Source organism: Myxine glutinosa, chromosome 2 (assembly GCF_964187855.1).
Source record: "Myxine glutinosa chromosome 2, kmMyxGlut1.1, whole genome shotgun sequence".
NCBI lineage: Eukaryota > Metazoa > Chordata > Myxini > Myxiniformes > Myxinidae > Myxine > Myxine glutinosa.
This window is the reverse complement of record NC_136262.1, coordinates 111,434,206-111,452,905: the sequence shown is the minus strand read 5'-3', so window position 1 is coordinate 111,452,905 and position 18,700 is coordinate 111,434,206. Positions and strand designations below refer to the sequence as shown.

General features: G+C 42.7%; 1 protein-coding gene across 3 annotated transcripts in view; it reads right to left on the bottom strand.

Moving 5' to 3' along the window:
- Window positions 1-18,700, bottom strand: part of LOC137421431 (apoptosis regulator Bcl-2) — a 73,829-nt gene that overhangs the window by 23,751 nt on the left and 31,378 nt on the right. Inside the window, exon 2 of one of the 3 annotated variants that reach the window (XM_068107484.2) lies at window positions 6,005-6,101. The exons of 1 other annotated variant lie outside the window; for it this stretch is intronic. In XM_068107484.2, coding sequence (XP_067963585.1) covers window positions 6,005-6,101 — 97 coding nt within the window. The remainder of the gene's footprint in view (window positions 1-6,004; window positions 6,102-18,700) is intronic. One more of the 3 variants, XM_068107485.2, reaches the window with a different exon arrangement.

The following is an 18,700-nucleotide window of genomic DNA, read 5'->3' as shown; positions in this document are numbered from 1 at the left end:
TGCCAGGTGGTTTTTATTATTTTGATGCAAATGTTTGGAATGTGAGACGCATCATGACGTGGGTGTGACATTGTGCTTGATGTTCCATCTCTCCCTCCTTATGAGGATTGATGATGAATTGGTGATGGCAAATTATGGTTAGAGGGATTGTGGAGACGAATTTGGTATAGGGGAAATATGGGGAAGACGTGACATTAGCGACGAATTTGTAAATGTGTAGATTTTTGTAAATATGGGGTAAGGGCAAGGGTAGAGTAGGTGACGGGGGGGTGACGTACGGTAGGGACGAGCTTTCTCACTTCGCTCTCCGTACGCACTTCGCCTTGCATTGCCTTGATTGATGTGTACCCTTGTGACCTTACCCCTCGCTCATCTGTCTTTCCCCCCTTTGTCTCCCACATGAGGACCTGTGCGCCACTGGGCGCCGAGGGGAGCGTGCGTGAGTCCGCCATTGTGCGCCCGGAACTCCCAGAACCAGCTGTCTGCATCGATGCACCACATTATGGACCACATGTCTGTGGCCGAGCACCACTTATGGACCCCATGGGTTGGGGCATGGCCCCTCTGCTGGAACCGGCCATGAAGGCCGCCACTAGGAAAAAATGAAAGAAAATAACAACATCTGGAAGAAAGCAAATAGCCAGCAGAGGGAGCCGAAGAGCAAGAGACCACCTGCAGGGTTAGGGGTTGTTGGTTTATTTTTTATTGATGACAGTGATGACTGTGCACCGATTGGTGCTTGAGGGTGTGTTGGTGCGTTTTGGGTGCTTTCATGGTGCGTCGATGCAGAGCAGACTGTCTCTCCCCCCCAAAAGAACAATCACAGGTCCTGGGTTAGTTTTGTAAATAAAAGCAGAACCATTGTAAATAATGCTCCCCACCGTCAGTGTATAGTTTGAAGACCATTCCGCAATTCGGTTAGCTGTGGGCGTGAATCTGTTAGGCAGGGTGCAATGGAGCAGCGGGACATATTTATTCATGTTTTAAAACTGTCGCACTCAGGGTCAGGTTAAAAGTAGAGGGAACTACACCTACGTGTCACACTAAGTTAAAGTTATAGGCCCGGGACGTGCCTAAGAGGAGGAGGGTGCAGTGTTGTGGATATGAGGATTGTTTTTTTTTATTGTGTTTTTTATTATTATTGCTTTATTCTGGACCCTCCTTACTCCAGTTATGTATAAAGGTCAAAGGGCGTCCCATAATTAAGTCATAAACAATCACGTCAGCCAATCATAGATTTCCCCCTTGTTGATAGTTATATCTTTATTATGTGTATTAGGGTAAGGCCTTGTCTTCCATTAAGATGACACTCCATTGCACCAAGTGAAACAAGATAGATTCCCTTTCATTCCCATTCCCAAAATCTCCATTTCCAGCTACATCCCCTCCAAGTCTCCATTGCCAACCGCACTGGGCAGTTTGCCAGGTTTGTTACAGCGGTGGGTTGCTGATTTCGCCCCAAAGCCGCCATTAAGCATGTGCTCAGCTTGGGGAAGAAGGGCGTGCCCGCCCATCGTCATCAAGGGCGGAGCCAGAGGGCCGTGCCATCCAATCAGGGCCGAGGCGAGCTGACCGATGGGCGTGTCCTGCAGGCCGGCGGCTTGATCGCCTGAGGCGCTATAAAAGAGCGCGCGCAAGAACCGAGTAGTAGTTGGACAGGGAGACGTGGAGTTGTTGAGTTGAGTGGTTGGACCAGATGAGCTTTTACAGAAGCAGATGAGCTTTTACAGAAGTGGTTGGACCAGATGAGCTTTTACAGAAGTGGTTGTTGTTGAGTTGTTGAGTTGAGTGGTTGGACCAGATGAGCTTTGACAAGACGAGAGAGACGAGTCCTGAAAAGAGCACGCGACGTCCACACAGCCGCAGCAGCAGCAGCCACAGCAGCAACAACAGCAGCTTGGGGCCTGGACGGCAGTTTTGAGCAGGGCCGCGAAGGAACGGCGGCTGCTAAACGCGCCGATCATGCTGCAGTATCCGTTGGACCTTCCTCTCCCTCCAGCCATCCACCTCCTGCCTTTCCATCCTTTTGTGTACGTGAGTTTGTTCTGTGTGTCTTGTCCCTGGGTTAATTAAGACTGTAGGTAAGCTAGCGTTGCACTGTGTCTCTGAATTCTTCTGTAAATTATTTTCTTATCTTTCCTTCTTCCTTGGTTACTTTTGGTTGTAAATAGTAAATAAATTATATTCGTATTCCCTACTTTTGTCTTCTTCTTCTTCTTCTTCTTCACATCCGTGTCGCCTTTGTCTTTTCCATATTGAATATCTGTGGCGCGATCCGGCCAACGTTCGGGAATCGGGTTAGTCGGGGTAACTGTTCGGCCGCGGTGCCATCCGCTCGGCAAACCAACATCCTTATCCACGGTCCGTAACAATACTTTAGTTGAAGAGGATATTATGACCTGGGTGGAGATACCAGTTAGCAAATAATGTAAGTATTAAATCTGTTTGAAGTACTCTAAGTCTCTAAGCTGTCTGTCACCATGGAAGCGAAGAGACTGCATTGAGATGCTGGTTTATTCTATATGTTGGTCAGTTAGTCAACCCTATCAAGGTGACCTCCACACCATCCCGACACACACCACTGTGTGTGTTATGGAATGAGGTGTTTTACGGCGGCCGCAGAGCAAATCCTGCCACCAACCTCCTTGAGAGAGGACCCAGCGAGTTGGTACTCATTTTGCCGACCTCAGAAGGATGACAGGCTGAGTCAACCCCACCTGGTGTTCATTGAACACCTGACCGGGATTCAAACTCAGGACCCGATGATCCCAAGCCCTCCACCCTAACCGTTATGCCAGCACCAGGCCTAGGGTGGGTAGAGGCATTCATAAGAAATGCTTCAATGCTTGAAGAGCCCTTAATCAAAGATTTAATTATATATGATCTGGGGGGCATCCTCCCCCGTCCCCCCCAACCACCTCCATCATATATCGTCACCACGTTGTCATAATTTCAGTTCCACCCAATCATCAAGTGTGATAATTTGCCCCAACCAGGTATATGACATAATATATGAACGTTCCCCTAAAGGGTGTTGAAAGAAACATATTACTAGCAAAGCCAAATGGCATTACATTCTAACTTTCAGAAGAGTAATTGTCGGCTGTTCAACTCAAACATATATGTAGAATAAATATGTGAGGGATGTACAATACATACGGAGAGACAAACACTGTAAACACAGGAACAACACATCTAGGCCGTAAAAAATAGTTTGTTTAATCACGAATTTGTCAGTTCTAAAAGCCTCTTTGCGAGTTTGAAGAAGAGGAAGAAGCGCTAATGTATGGTTTATTCACATCGCAGTTTGAACGGAAATATTTAATATTCTACGATAGTAGAAACCCTTTAGAAGGACACGGAACGAGCATACAAACTTATATATAATATCGTGATATTTTGCGAAGCAATTGAAAAATATATATAACTACACAGAATGACCCACAAACCACAACAAGCACAGCCATGATAACAATCGAGTGTTATTAGAAGATCCTTATTTTCACATGTTTTACTTCATGTATTTCACGTGTTTGTTTGTGTTTCACACTGAATGAAAATCGTAAAGGTAGAGCATGCAGATTATGAAAATTGACAGGTTCAACGATATGTCCGGCCAGAACGGCATAGGAATCAAAATGGCGGTGTAAGGAGTCAGCCGTCGTATTGCCGTAATGACATCACATCACACATGTCATGTGACCAGATCCTCAGCTCTGATTGGTGTATGTTCGAGGGGATGACATACATACTACATACATGCGGACAGACAAACATTGTTCTAGACGGCTTTACCCTATGGGCTACGCTATAACAAAAACTGAAGAAACTAGAACGGCACTCAGTGGAGAGCATACCTCCACCTGGTTGGCTAAATCACTCAATGGTGAAGAATCACATAAAAAATTGGAAATAATTCTCATATCTGAATCCATATTCAGATCTTCACCAAAATCGAATCGATTCTTCCTTGTCAGACACCCAACCGGTCCACCAATTTTCGTCCAAACCCGTCCACAATTTATTGAGATATCCTGCTATGTATCGTTTTTGGCCCTATCTCGCAATGGTGAAGAATCGCTTTTAAAATTCTAGTGCCGGATCCAAATCCTGATCTTCACCAAAATCTAATCATTTCGTCCTTGTCACATAAGCTACATCTCTGCCAAATTTCATCCGAATCCGTCCACAACTTTTTGAGATATTTTGTTCACAAACAAACAAACAAACAGACGGGGGTGAAAACATAACCTCCATCCACCTTTGGTGGCGAAGGTAAAGAACCCGGTCACATTGACCTCCCATTCCAGCAGACTTTGCGGCAAGATCATCATCCAGAAGTACTTCAAGCTTTTACAGAATGATCCTCAAACAATTGCTTCTCATCTACTTTAAGATAGACAGAAATTTGGGAAATTCCCTGGTTAAAGGACCATTACCCTCTAACCTCTTAACCAGGAACGTTCAAGTGTCACAGAGTTGCCTTTTCATCAAGATGATGCTTTCGCTCTCAGGATCCAAAAGCAGTATTAAACTTGGCATCCACGGGGAGGAGGAAACTTTTCCTGAGGAAATGCCTCGCTGAGTATGGAGTTAATGCGATGCCATTGTTGTGACGTCGCCCAGCGTGAAGTGACGGCACATTCTCCAAGCTCAATGGCTGTGTTTGTCTCATATAATAGTTTTGTGTTGCGTCGTGTATGTCTGTCTGCATGTCCATGTGTGTGTTTGGCAGCTCCACTATGAGCTTTACTAAAATCATGTAAAAAAAAAAAAAGTTAAAAATAAAAAAAATTCACATATCACTTTGACTGCTCCTCCATAAATGTTATCTTATGGAAACTACAAGAAGATCTACATTGGTGAAATGGGCAAAGGCCGGGCAATCACTTCCGTGAACACTTGCCCGGTTACTCGGCACTTCAATCTTCCCTGACATTTGTTCAGTCACATGGCAGTCACTCGTATTATTGTACATTTCAGCACCACAGACAGTGACAAGTGCGAAGGGCAAAGCCTCATCTTCAGGATCGACACATTGGCCTCCTATGGAATCAACAAACGCTTTTCATTCATTTAGCCATTACTAATATAGAGGTTACCCTAACAGCTGGTAACACAAAATAACAATGCTGAATGACTTGTCGAATGAGTGAATTTAGTATTATGTTTTAAAATTTGTGCCACTTTTAAAAGTTTGTTCCGTTTATCGAATGTCCTACCATTTCTTTCCTTTTCCCTATTATTTCCACTTTCTCTCAGTCACTTTTGCCTCGACTCTTAACCCCTGAACTCTGACCCTCCCTATCAAAAGCAGTCATTTCCCCTACATAACCCCTGAATTTCCCCCACATACTTCCTGACACCGGACCCTGCTCTGACTCAGTCCGACCCTATATCGGCCCTCGCCCCTATCCCATTCAATCGTATCTCTATTTTGCTCTGACTAAGCGTTAACGCCCAAAATATCAGCTTCCCATTGGTTGAGGTATGCACACCGCTGTGGGAAGCAATGCCCTATTCATTTCATAAATTGTTCTTACATTTACATACTTTTGCTAAAGAAAAACATATTTCGTACCCATACACTGGCAGGTAATCCATCTACTCTCAGGCACAATGGAGTTAAACTGCAACATATCTGGATCCAAATTGTATCCCTGCAACTGCGATGACAACTTTGTTTGAAAAAAACATGAAGAATTCGTAATTCTTGATATTGACGCTGTTTGTCTGACTGATGGGTACAACCTGAGGAAGTCCTCCAACCCTAGTTAATGAGGAACCCTTATTCACAGCGAGCTGCACCATTTGACAACAGTATGTGCCAAGTCTATTTATTTATTTTTTACTTTATGGACCGACTTGGAATTGCTAATTAATGTTGGTACATTAAATAAGTCATGTATGTCGTCAATAATTCAAGCAGAATAGCTACCTGTTCATTGTATTCCCAAAAAATGTTTTACCATTGTCGCAACGTGCACAAGTATCAAGAACGAACCTTCACCGTTTACCTCGTCGTCTCGTGCGTCCCAGCCTCTTACAGTATTGTTGCTACGAAGGAAATTCCTCTCGTTGTTTTGCATACCTCTCTCGGCCTGGAACACAGAGCACATTTTCGAATTTGGAGGGTGGTGGGGAGGGGGTTTAGAGGGATGAGCTAAATCTCTCCAATCGTAAACCAGTACAGCTGACATGCAGCATCACAATCCGAGTGGGAAATGGTATGCGGAATACAAACAAGAGTTTAATTAATTGTCTGCATGCAAGCGCAGCGCCATCAACACCCCGCCGGCTGGCATGGAATTTGGGGCCAAGTTGGGGGCTGTGCAGGAGCCATTTGATCACAGCTGGAATGGCGGCAAATAGGCAGAGCGTGAGGAGGGTGAGGGTGAGTGGGCGTCTGCAAAAACAAAAATCCTAAAATTTCGGCAAATAAGGCTGGGGCCCCACAAATAAAATAAAATCCATAATGGGACCAGATGTGTGTATATATACACACATATATATATATATATGATTTGAAGCAGCTACAGTTGTAAGGTTCAAAAGCCAAGTTAATATTTAAATAAAAAGAAAGCTGAAAAACAACACGTAATGAATGACCGTTCTGATGAATCATTTGACAATATGTAAAACTATAACTACATCAAAATTAGAACAATGTCATTGTCATCATCAGCATTGTCAACAACAAGCAGCACAAAGAGGAAGACAACGAGGAAAATTATTAGACTCGTCGAGCACAAGCACAGCTGAGGCTCGAGCAAGGAATGTGCCGAATCGTAGCCGTGGCTGCAAAGAGCGGCTAAACTCGAACAGGATGTACGCCGCCTACACAGGCCCGCCAGCAGCTCCACCGCTCCTGTGGCCCTTCTTTGCCTCCCTGCTCACGTGCAAGCGACAAATCATATCCGTCTCCACCAAAGCATGCAGCAATGGCCGACATCACGTTCGTGACAACTAGTTACAAGTGAAACGAGATGAATTAGTACAATTTCATCTCCCCAACCCATGAGGGCATCGACAGTGCAAATTTGCATGGGTGGCAGATGATGCCACCTCAAATGAGGTGAACGCTGCACCTTTTCAGCTTGCTGATGATAAATACGCAAAATGAGGAAAGACAATGTGTGAAAACTAAAATCAGAGAAAGCTGTCAGAGTAAGAAAGTGTAACGAAGACGTTCTGTCGTTTATAAGTCTCAAAACATAAACAGTTGATCAATTGCTTTGTTGTTGTTCAGTTGCTCAAACAATTGCTCAGGCGACAAAAGATCATGGTGCAACGCAACGGTGATCGGAAAATAATTAAAGTTCAACTTTCTATTGATACATAAGCAGACGTGAGAACACAAAGGCCTACAGACACCACCGAGCAACAACTAAGTTAGCCTTTCTAGGAAGGCTGGCTGGTTGTAGTGCTGGTGGTGGGGGTGGGTGGATTGTGGTCTTTTTCGGGGAAACGAGCACCCGCGACTTCCTGAGCTAAATAGAACCAAAAGAAGCGGATTCCGCATTGCCACATAAGCTCTAACTTAACTATGATTAAACTTTAGGGCTCTTTTTGGGAGCCAGTGGGAGTTTTTTAAAATTTAAATTCATCAGAAAATAATTCCATGCATAAGAACATGCAAAAAAAGAAATAAATGATATAACGTAAAATAAATATTAGATGTTTTGAACAAAACATTATATTAATCATTCGAATAAAACTTACCCCAAAACAGATTGGGTAGTTATCAACATGACTCATGGAGGAGGGGGGAAAGGAGGTAGAGAATAAATAATTATTTATTATTTATTATTTATTTAATAATTATTATAGTTTTATGTAAACCTTATTTTAAACTACTACCGTACTCTAATTTACTAATTCTACTCTAACTCTACTAATTTAAGTTATTAAAATTTTAATTCTAGTTTATTACTATTTTAAAGTTTAAAGTATCAAAAGTTTTATTTTATTTCTCCCTCCCACAGATCTCCCGATGTCCCTGCTCTCCATCTTGTTCTCCCGCTCCCTTTATCATATGTTTTATATGTCAGTTTGTCTTTTTGTGATCAATGTTAGCTCTTACATGAGCCTCGATCTTGTATACAAAAAAAACAAAAAACAAACAAACAATAAACTCCGTGAGTCGTGTATACACCGCTGCGCTGTATTGATCCTGGATTTATTCCACTTTACTCAAATCATATATAGTACGGTACTGCCATCCTGGTACTTTGCCAGTGGGGGGCACAGTACCCCCAAGGCCGATGACCTTCAGATCCGATTACACAGCAGGCTATCCTACCTACATCATGATGTGAGAGTTCAGAGATCCCAGTGCATCATGTGAATGAGGAAATACAATGATATTGGACATGCCTCTGTCCGGGTTACATGTCACCCCACTGTTACGTTTGATCTCAATTAAAGGACAAAATGGAGATTTAAAGCCACATGAAGGAGCACGAGAGAGAGAAGAGATAAGAGAGATAATATCAGAGGCTTCAAACTTGGGTTATGATCCACAAAATGATTTTCTTTACTTGATCAACCCAGAATCGAATCAATACATCTTTGTCTGACAGTCCATACATGTGGCAAGATTGGTTAAAATCATTTCAGTTGTTCATAAGTTATTGCGCAAGTAAAATTATTTTCAATTAAAGTGAACATGCCCTTTGACCTTTCGAACACCAAAATAAAAGAGTTCATCTTTGTATTGCAGTCTACACTTGTGCCAAGTTTGGTTGAAATCCCTTCAGTGATTCACAAGTTACCATGGTAACACAGATTTTCAATTCAAGGTCACATAATTTCAGGCAAAGAAAAAAAAACATCCATAAATACGTACATACATACATACATACATACACACATACGTACATGCACAGCCTACAATAAGATAACCTAACTGTATGTATGACAAATTGTGTCCCATCAGTTGGTGGGTGCTGAGAGCACCAGACTCACAGTGGGAATCGGTGAGGGCCCCACATTTAGGTCGGCAGCGTGGGAGGACGCTCCAGGAGGGTCGCCATGGCTTCGGTGCCACAGAGTTAAGGTTAGGCTGGTAAGCCAAATTAGAGCCACAGTGTAAATATATATATATAACCACCTTTAGAGGCTATTTTTCCCCGCAAAGCGGGGGTTGGCCTTTTTCGGGAACCGTGGTTGTTGTTGTTTTTTGGTCCCCTTTTTTGGTGTCCAGCCGGGAAATTGTGCTAAAGCACAGGGTTGAAAACTTGCGGACGAGGCCCACCATTTTTAAAAGGTAGTTTATGAGCACGCAGATGGCAAAGGATGGATACAGCATGTGGAGCGGCGGTTAAATTGGTTATTAGAACCACAATAGAGGGGTGTTTTCATCCAATTGACCTGAAATTTTAATTTACCATTTCAGCTTTGTCATCAAATTTTCAACATAGCTTTATTATGAGAATAAGGACAAGGCAAATTATTAATTTGGTCAAAAGGTCAAAGGTCAGCGTCACATAAAATCGGCAATTCTCATCCGATTGAACTGAAATTTTAAGAATTTGCATATTGGGTCACTGAGGTGGTTCACCAATAAAAAGCTAGAAGCTGATTGTGTTTTTTTAGATCCAAAGGTCAACAGTCAAGGTTGCATAAAATCATCAATTTTCATCCGATTGACTTGAAATTTGAGCAGGGTTTGCATATTGGGTCACTGAAGCACATTGCATTTGAGGTTGAAAGTTCAGGGTCTTCTAAAAGCATCAATTTTTTTTTTTGCTGTTTTCACCATGTTTACAATATGGAAGAAGAAGAAGACGTCTAATTACAAAGCGGAGGCGGACGGGCTTTGCATTTTCAGCTGCTTTCTAGTTACTTTAGGTTAGCTTAGGTTAAAGCCAGCCATCATGCCTGTGCTGACTACGATCACCTGACAACAGCTGCTACCTATCTCCCTCACAACACCTGTAACACCTGCATGCTTGCCTGCAACCTGGCTATCCTTCTGCATGGACCACTACTGTGAGGGGAATAAATAACTCTTGGACGTTGCGGACTCCATTCACTTTTTAAATGTGGAATGAGATGCCCCGGTCCTCCACAGACCGAAGGCCCACCCTTTTGTAAATAATTGCTTTAAATTATTTCAGAGTTTTCACTGTATATATACATTATGTATGTATATGCACAAGTTGGGACACATAATCAATATCGGGTTATTTAGACTTTAGTAAACCATCGTAGTTATTAAACGTTGTGAGTAAACCATGAAGAGGAGTGATCTTTAAACCTGCACCATATAAATTAACATGGGAGTGCACCACGGCAATGTTGGGCCAAATGGCCATATTGAGGTCCATTTCTCTTCAGCCTCATGTTGTCGGTCTTTATTCCAAAAACATGTCTTTGGACATTTCATCTTGATGTCATTTATGCAAGCAATCTGATGTCTCTTTATTCTGTTGATATGTTTTGGCATGTTTCTTAGTCTCATGGTGGTGAAGAGTCCGATGTTTCTTTATTTATTCAATGCATGCATTTCTTTGTTTTATTGGATGGAGATGTATATGTGCCAAATAAACTTGTTTTCTTTTGCGGAATTGTTTCTGGAAAATAATTGAAGACAATAAATCTATACATGCAATTCAACTTGAACAAGGAAGGGCCAAGGCGCAAATCATTAGTTCGCCTCTCTAACGGAATGGGGAGGAGCTTGTGCTCCACATTGATGAGAGCCAACAAGCCCCAAAAACGTGTCTGTGGATGTTCCATCTCTGGGGTGGACTGATCTTTTAAATTGAGAATTAGACAGACTATGAAACAAAACCCAAAACAACTGTCAGTGACATCACCAACAACCTCCAGAGTGCAAGGGTGAAAGTATCACAATCTACTGTTCGCAGAAGACTTCGAGAAGCAGAATTACAAAGGCTACACCGCAAGATGCAAACCTCTCATCAGCACCAAAAATAGAAAGGCCAGGTTAGAATTTACCAAGAAGTACAGAGGTGAGTCAGTGAGCTTTGGAACAAAGTTTTATGGACAAAGTAGACCAAGATAAACCTTTACCAAAGTGATGGAAATGAGAAGGTGTGGATAAAGGAAGGAACTGCATATGATCCAAAGCGTACTACCTCATCTGTGAAGCATGGTGGAGTGTTGTGGCTTGGGCCTGCATGGCTACCTCTGGAACTGGCTCACACACTCAGAAGTGTACAGAAACATTTTGTCTGCCCATGTACAAGAAAATGCCTCCAAACTCATTGGGCGGCACTTCACCATGCAGCAAGACAATGACCCAAAACACACTGTCAACGCAACCAAGGAGTTCATCAGGGGAAAATTGGAAGGTTTTAGACTGGCCTAGTCAATCTCCTGATATAAATCCAATGGAGAATTAATTTCACTTGATGAAGAGGAGACTAAAGTCAGAAACCTCCAAAACAAACAACAACTGAAAATGGCTGCAGTAAAGGCTTGGAGAAGCATCTTGAAGGAAGACATAAAGAGGTCATAGGCTCGATGCAGTTATTGCATGTAAGGGATATGCAACCAAATACTAACTATTACACTACTTTTATTTACTTTGTTAAACTGTTCCAATACTTATGCTTACCTAAAATGGAGGGACTGCACATAAAAAGTGATTTTGTTCTACAATGGTAAAACATATGTGCATCGAAATACCAAGAAACAAAAGCTCACCTTCTGTACTCTAACCTCATATTCATTTTTTAAATTTATCTCAAATCATAATTTCATGAGTATATAGCAATAATACCAAATTTGACTTCACTGTTCCAATACTTATGGATGCACTGTACATGTATGCATGTATGTAGGTATATACACACATGTACAGTGCGTATGTGAGTACAGTTGTGGCCAAAAATATTGGCACCCTTGCACTTTTTTCAAATAACTCACAATTTTCTCTAAAAATAAGTTGAAATTGACAAAAGTATTTGGTCTCTGCAATTCGATATTTCACTGTTAATATTACAGAACCTTTGTTTTTGATTCAGAACTTAATATATCCTTTTAAATTAGAAAATAAAAAGAAATGGCATTGACAAAATTATTCACACCCAAGACTTAATATTTGGTATCACCACCTTGAGACAAAATAATTGTAGTCAAGCGCTTCCCATAGCCATGAATGAGCTTCCTACGCCTCTCTACTGGCAGTTTGGCCCACCCTTCTTGTGCAAGCTGCTCCAGTTCTCCCAAAGAAATACATATGTGGATACCAAAAGATTTTTCATTTTCAACAATTTTCTGGAAGAAATTGTGCATTACTTGAAAAAAAGTGCAAGGGTGCCAATATACAGACTTGGCATTTAATATGGAATATTTTTTTTGTGGGGGTGAACTTACTTTTCAAGATGTCTTAGAACCAAAAGTTCATTGGAATTATGTTGAAATTATTCGAGATTTTGTTAATGTGACCTTTAAAAGAAACAAAAACCACATTTGACATTTCGAAGCAAATAAATTAATCCTTGAAAGTGATGTAAACTGATATCGAACTCAATTCACGGACAGTACTGTGTTAAACTTCTCTACGTTTTCCAGAAGTGTCCCTTTATTTTGCACATTAGCCAAAAAAAATTTCAACAAAAACAAAAGCTAAATTATGACTGGGATTACGGACAGTAAAATTACAGTTCAGTACTTCGTGTAACCCCCACGAGCATTCAGGAGAGCACGTACACGTCGATGCATGCTGCTCACGAGATTTGCCAAGGTTTGGACAGGAATCGCTTGCCATGCAGTGACAATAGTCTGCTGCAATTCACGCACAGAGGTAGGCTGCTGGTCCACATTGTCGATTTGATGCGTTCAGTCTGCCCACAAGTTCTCTATCGGATTCATATCCGGGGACATGGCAGGCCACTCCATATGCTCTACACCACGGTCAGCAAGAAAGTGTTGGATCATGCGAGCACGATGAGGCCGTGCATTGTCATCTTGGAGACAAAGTTTCCTCGAAAGGCTGCACGAGCAAATGGAAGCAATGTTTCTTCCAGAATGACCCTGTACTTGAACTGGTTCAGGTTTCCATTCAGAACAACCAGGTCAGTTTTGCCCCCTGCATGAAAAGCAGCCCAAACGGTCACCCCACCACCTCCAGCTTGGACTCTTGGCACTATACAATCTTCGTTGTGGGCTTCATGCACTTGTCTGCGCACTCGGACACGGCCATCTTGACGATAGACCAGAAATCTAGACTCGTCACTGAAGGTCACGTGATTCCAGTGTCCTGGCTGCTATTGATGGTGCTCTCTGGCCCACTGCAATCGGCGCTGGCGGTGTTGTCTTGTCAAGCGTGGCTTTCTCAGGGGACACCTGGCACGATAGCCTGCTTGAACCAGTCGTTGGTTGACTAGCCTTCTGGATACAGGCACATTTGTCAGTTGCTGCCACTCAGCCCTAAGCCGATTAGCTGACTTGGTACGGCCATTGCAGACTAACTGGTGCAGCTGGCGATCATCTCTCCTTGTGGTTCTGCGTGGACGTCCTGGCCTCGGTATTGGAGTAGGGACACCCCTCTGAGCATTTCGTTTCAGGATCTTTGACACCTGACCTTGAGTGATGCCATACTGCCGAGCATTAGCACGCTGTTTCATGCCAGATCTTCGTAAAGCCACCACTCCATGACAAACAGCATTGTCAAGTTGACGGACCATCTCCAGAGGAAGCGGCAATAACTTTTGTAGACGTGCAGCAGTTGTTTTCCACTAATACAGAACGCAACAACCCTTATATACCCGATTGTCAAGCCAATCGTCAAATGTACCTGTCCTTACATTTTGTCACACCACCTGTGATATAATCCTGTTATTGACTTCTTGCTGCGAAAGACAATCAGTGACATGGTTCTTTCAACAAAGACATCACCGAAGGGTAAAATAAACTCACCAGATTGATATACTGAGTTCAGAAAGTAAACCCGTCAAGAAAAAAAATAAATTCCATATTAAATGCCAAGTCTGTATTTTGCCACGACTGTATATACAGTGTATATATATATATATACACCACATGGCCAAAAGTATGAGGACACCCCTTATAATTTGTGGATTTGGCTATTTCAGCCACACCCATTGTATGTATAATCAAGCACACAGCCATGCAATTTAAATAGACAAACATTGGCAGTATAATGCGCCGTACTGAAGAGCTCAGTGACTTTCAACGTGGCACTGTCATAGGATGCCACCTTTCCAACAAGTCAGTTCGTCAAATTTCTGCCATGCTAGAGCTGCCCTGGTCAACCGCAAGTGCTGTTATTGTGAAGTGGAACCGTCTAGGGGCAACAACAGCTCAGCAGCAAAGTGGTAGGCCACACAAGCTCACAGAACGGGACCGACGAGTGCTGAAGCGTGTAAAAATTGTCAGTCCTTTGTTGCAACACACTACCGAGTTCCAAACTGTCTCTGGAAGTGACGGCAGCACAACAACTGTTCGTCGGGAGCTTCATGAAATGGGTTTCCATGGCCGAGCAGCCACACACAAGCCGAAGATCACCATGAGCAATGCCAAGCGTCGGCTGGAGTGGTGTAAAGCTCGCCGCCATTGGAATCTAGAGCATTGTAAATGTGTTATCTGGAGTGATGAATCACATTTCACCATTTGGCAGTCCGACGGACTAATCTGGGTTTGGCGGATGCCAGGAGAACACTACCTGCCTGAATGATTAGTGCCAACTGTAAATTTGGTGGAGGAGGAATAATGGTCTGGGGCTGTTCTTAATGGTTCGGGCTAGGCCCCTTAGCTCCAGTGAAGGGAAATTCTAACACTAATGCATACAATGACATTCTAGACGATTGTGTGCTTCCAACTTGGTGGCAACAGCTTGGGGAAGGCCCCTTTCCTGTTTCAGCATGACAATTCCCCCATGCACAAAGCAAAGTCCATACAGAAATGGTTTATCGAGATCGGTGTGGAAGAACTTGACTGGCCTGCACAGAGCCCTGATCTCAACCCCATCGAACACCTTTGGGATGAATTGGAACGCCGACTGCGAGTCAGGCCTAATCGCCCAACATCAATGCCCGACCTCACCAATGCTCTTGTGGCTGAATGGAAGCAAATCCAGGCAGCAATATTCCAACATCGTGGAAAGCCTTCCCAGAAGAGTGGAGGCTGTTATAGCAGCAATGGGGGGGGACCAACTCCATGTTAATGCCCATGATTTTGGAATGAGATGTTCGACGAGTACATGGGGGTGTGATGTTCGGCTGTCCACATACCTTTGGCCATGTAGTATATATAAATATATATATATATATACTAGCTTGGCTCAGCTCGCGCATCGTTATTGAAGAACGGGCTTATTTTAGCTGAGGATAATTGACTGTACCTGAGTTGCTGTGTTGTCATGATTGACAGCAATCATAATACAAACAATTATTTTGCACAAATTTATTTGTAGTGTTTGTGATATTACATTTGTAAAAGCAATTTAGTTTGAAAAAATATATAAAATTCAAAAAAGAACCCCTCAGCACATACATACGGGAGGGGTAGACTGGAAGTTTGGGACGATTACACCTCACCACCACGTAATTCAAAACACCTCACCACCACGAAATTCAAAACACCTCACCCACAAGTAATTTAAAACACGTCACCCCCGTGTAATTTAAAACACCTCATCCCCACCAAAATTAAAACACCTCACCACCACGTAATCCAAAACACCTCACCCCCATGTAATTCAAAACACCTCACCACCACGTAATTCACAACACCTCACCACCACATAATTTAAAACACCTCACCAACACGTAATTCAAAACACCTTACAACCACATAATTTAAAAACACCTCACCACCATGTCATTTAAAAACATCTCACCCCCATGTAATTCAAAGCACCTCACCACCATGTAAATCAAAACACCTCACCACCACGTAATTCACAACACCTCACCACCACATAATTTAAAACACCTCACCACCACGTAATTCAAAACACCTTACCACCATGTAATTCAAAACACCTCACCACCACGTAATTTTAAAAACCCCACCACAAAGTAATTCAAAACACCTCATCACCAACTAATTCAAAACACCTCACCACCATATAATTAAAAACCTCACCACCACATCATTTAAAAACACCTCACCACCACATCATTTAAAAACACCTCACCACCACGTAATTATAAATACCTCACCACCACATGATTCAAAACCACCACCACATTATTAAAAACACCACATCCACGGAAACAAAAGTTTGAGGGAGTAGTTAAGTGACAACACAGACACTGCCCAGATGTGTCGATATATAGTTAAATGACCGTACCCGAGTTGCCGTTTTGTCATGGTTTACACCAATCATAATTCAAACAATTATTTTGAACAAATGTATTTGTAATATACGTGATATCACATTTTATAAACAATTGAAGTTGAAAACTTAAGTTGAAAAAAAAAAAAATTTATTGGAAATCTTTTCTAAAAAAAATACCCTTAGGACATACCAGCGGGAGAGGTATGTGCATACCAGAAGTTTGGTACGATTTTACAAAAGTTTGAGGGAGTAGTTCAGTGACAACACAGACACTGCACAGATATATATATATATATATATATATAATTGGCCGGAGGAAGCACATTGGGAAGCGGCTGAAACGTGACGTAAGACTAGACCTGCCCTTTCTGGTTTATACCTAGACTGGTAGGGTAGATATAGTTACTTTTTTTAGTTTAGATCGAGTTCTTTACCGCCCCCCCCCCCCCCCCAACTCCTTTCTGATTTCGTGCTTGACACACATATGTGCACAAAGTCTCATACATATCTGCACAAAGTCTCATACTCATACATTAAGGTTCTGCAATGACTGCGATGACCTGAATGGAATTGATAAGATGTTCAGGAAACACCCACCCTGAGTATAAAGAGGATCAAAGCTCAAAGAGAATTCAGAGCTCATTTCACGGTGGCAGCTTTAAGAGGACCATCTCACCACACACAATGACAGAATGTGCCTGCTTTGATGTGCAAACCCCAAAAATATTACCCCATTGTATTAGCGTTGCTACTGCCTAGCCCTTCTCTAGTTTGTTGGTGCAACCGTCTCGATGCACCCACCCAGCCGCACGGTGCAGCCGGCCTTGCCAAGCATACCAGACAAGCCAATTCAATGAGATTATGACTGTGAGCCGGAAAGAGTGGGAGGCAGCAAGGAGGGAAGGGGGAAGCAAGATTCAAGGTTGGAAGGAAAAAAAGAAGAAAATGATATACCCAGAATACAGTCTTTGGAGCAGGAAATACTTAAATACTCTGGGAAAAAGCATAAAGGCAGTTTGCGGTTACTTTCTGCCATCTTTGCACGCCTGCATGATTTTGAGGAAAGAAAATCTAAAATAGGCCTTATGCCGGACCAACTGGTAATCAAGTCACATTTTGGTAAATAATGGTCAGAGGAGATCAGTAAGCCACCTGTACAGTGTACACCCCTCCACCCCCCATATCAACACCCCAGGAAGAGCCACAAATATAAACACTACATATGTATGCAAATTGACCGGATATGAAGAGAGACATTTGATTAGGGTCCAGATATCTAGAACAGCAATGACTTCTAGAAAGTGCCGAGGAGGTTTCAGGGCCTTTAGACAGGGAATGGGAAAGCGCTTTACCCAGGAAAGGAAAGCAAAACTCGCAAGCTAAGCACTGCGAGATGTTCCCCAATGTACAATTTGGAAAACGAAGATGAAAATAACATGGAGGCCCAAAAATAGCAACAAGTTGTCTTGGATTTCCCTCAGGGGTTTTCCCAGGCTGGAACCTTGGGGCAGCCCCTGTGGATGGGCCAGATGGAGCGCCTGCTGCAAAAGCCGCAATTCTCATAGGAAGGTGGATGCAATAGCTGCTCATGCGACACAGGAAAATTTTGGACTGCTTCGTATCTTTTGTCCGTCATGTCAAACGTGGTATACCCACAGGTAATCCACCAACGAGGAAGCTTGGTTTCAAAATCACCCGTTTGGTACACACCACTTTACCAATAACAATGTCGAGTTACCGCCTACACTTGAGTCTCAGTTTAGTGGCTAATTGGATCCTAATAACAACCCTAAATTGCTTTAATCCATGTCCCAAAGTACCCAATAAAATATAACTCTTGGCAATAAAATTGGCATTTACTATTTGTACCAAAGCAGGAAACTTTCTCACTTTTGGAAATTGTAGTCTTGTAATCTGTGATCTTAAACTGAATAGGAAGCAAACCTCGAGCTATAAGTAACACACACTCACACCTACGTACCCCGGCAATACAATCGAGTGCGGTTACACATCAACCGAGGAGGCAGATTAATAACCGCACGGCCTGTGAGCATTTTTTGCACTATTTCTGGGACGAAAATGGGTGGAGATTAAAAAAAAAAAAAAGGATTATTTTGGGAGAGATATTTAGATACAATGATTTATGATGCTGGGGGTGCGTTCACAATCAAAAATATGCAAATAAGAGCATGTTATAATAATGGGTTTAGTGGGTTTTTGGTTTCAAAGTGGGTTTTGTGGGCCGCACTCCCCATGTGAACCCCTTCCGGGCTGGTGTGCTCCAGAAAATTGTGCCATCACATGCCATGGGTCCTGCCCCCATGCGTGCCGTGACATCAATGGGAGAGGACAATGAAACAATCACAAAGAAAGAAGAGAACACGATGGTACCCACTCCAAGTGCACAACTACAGCTGGCAG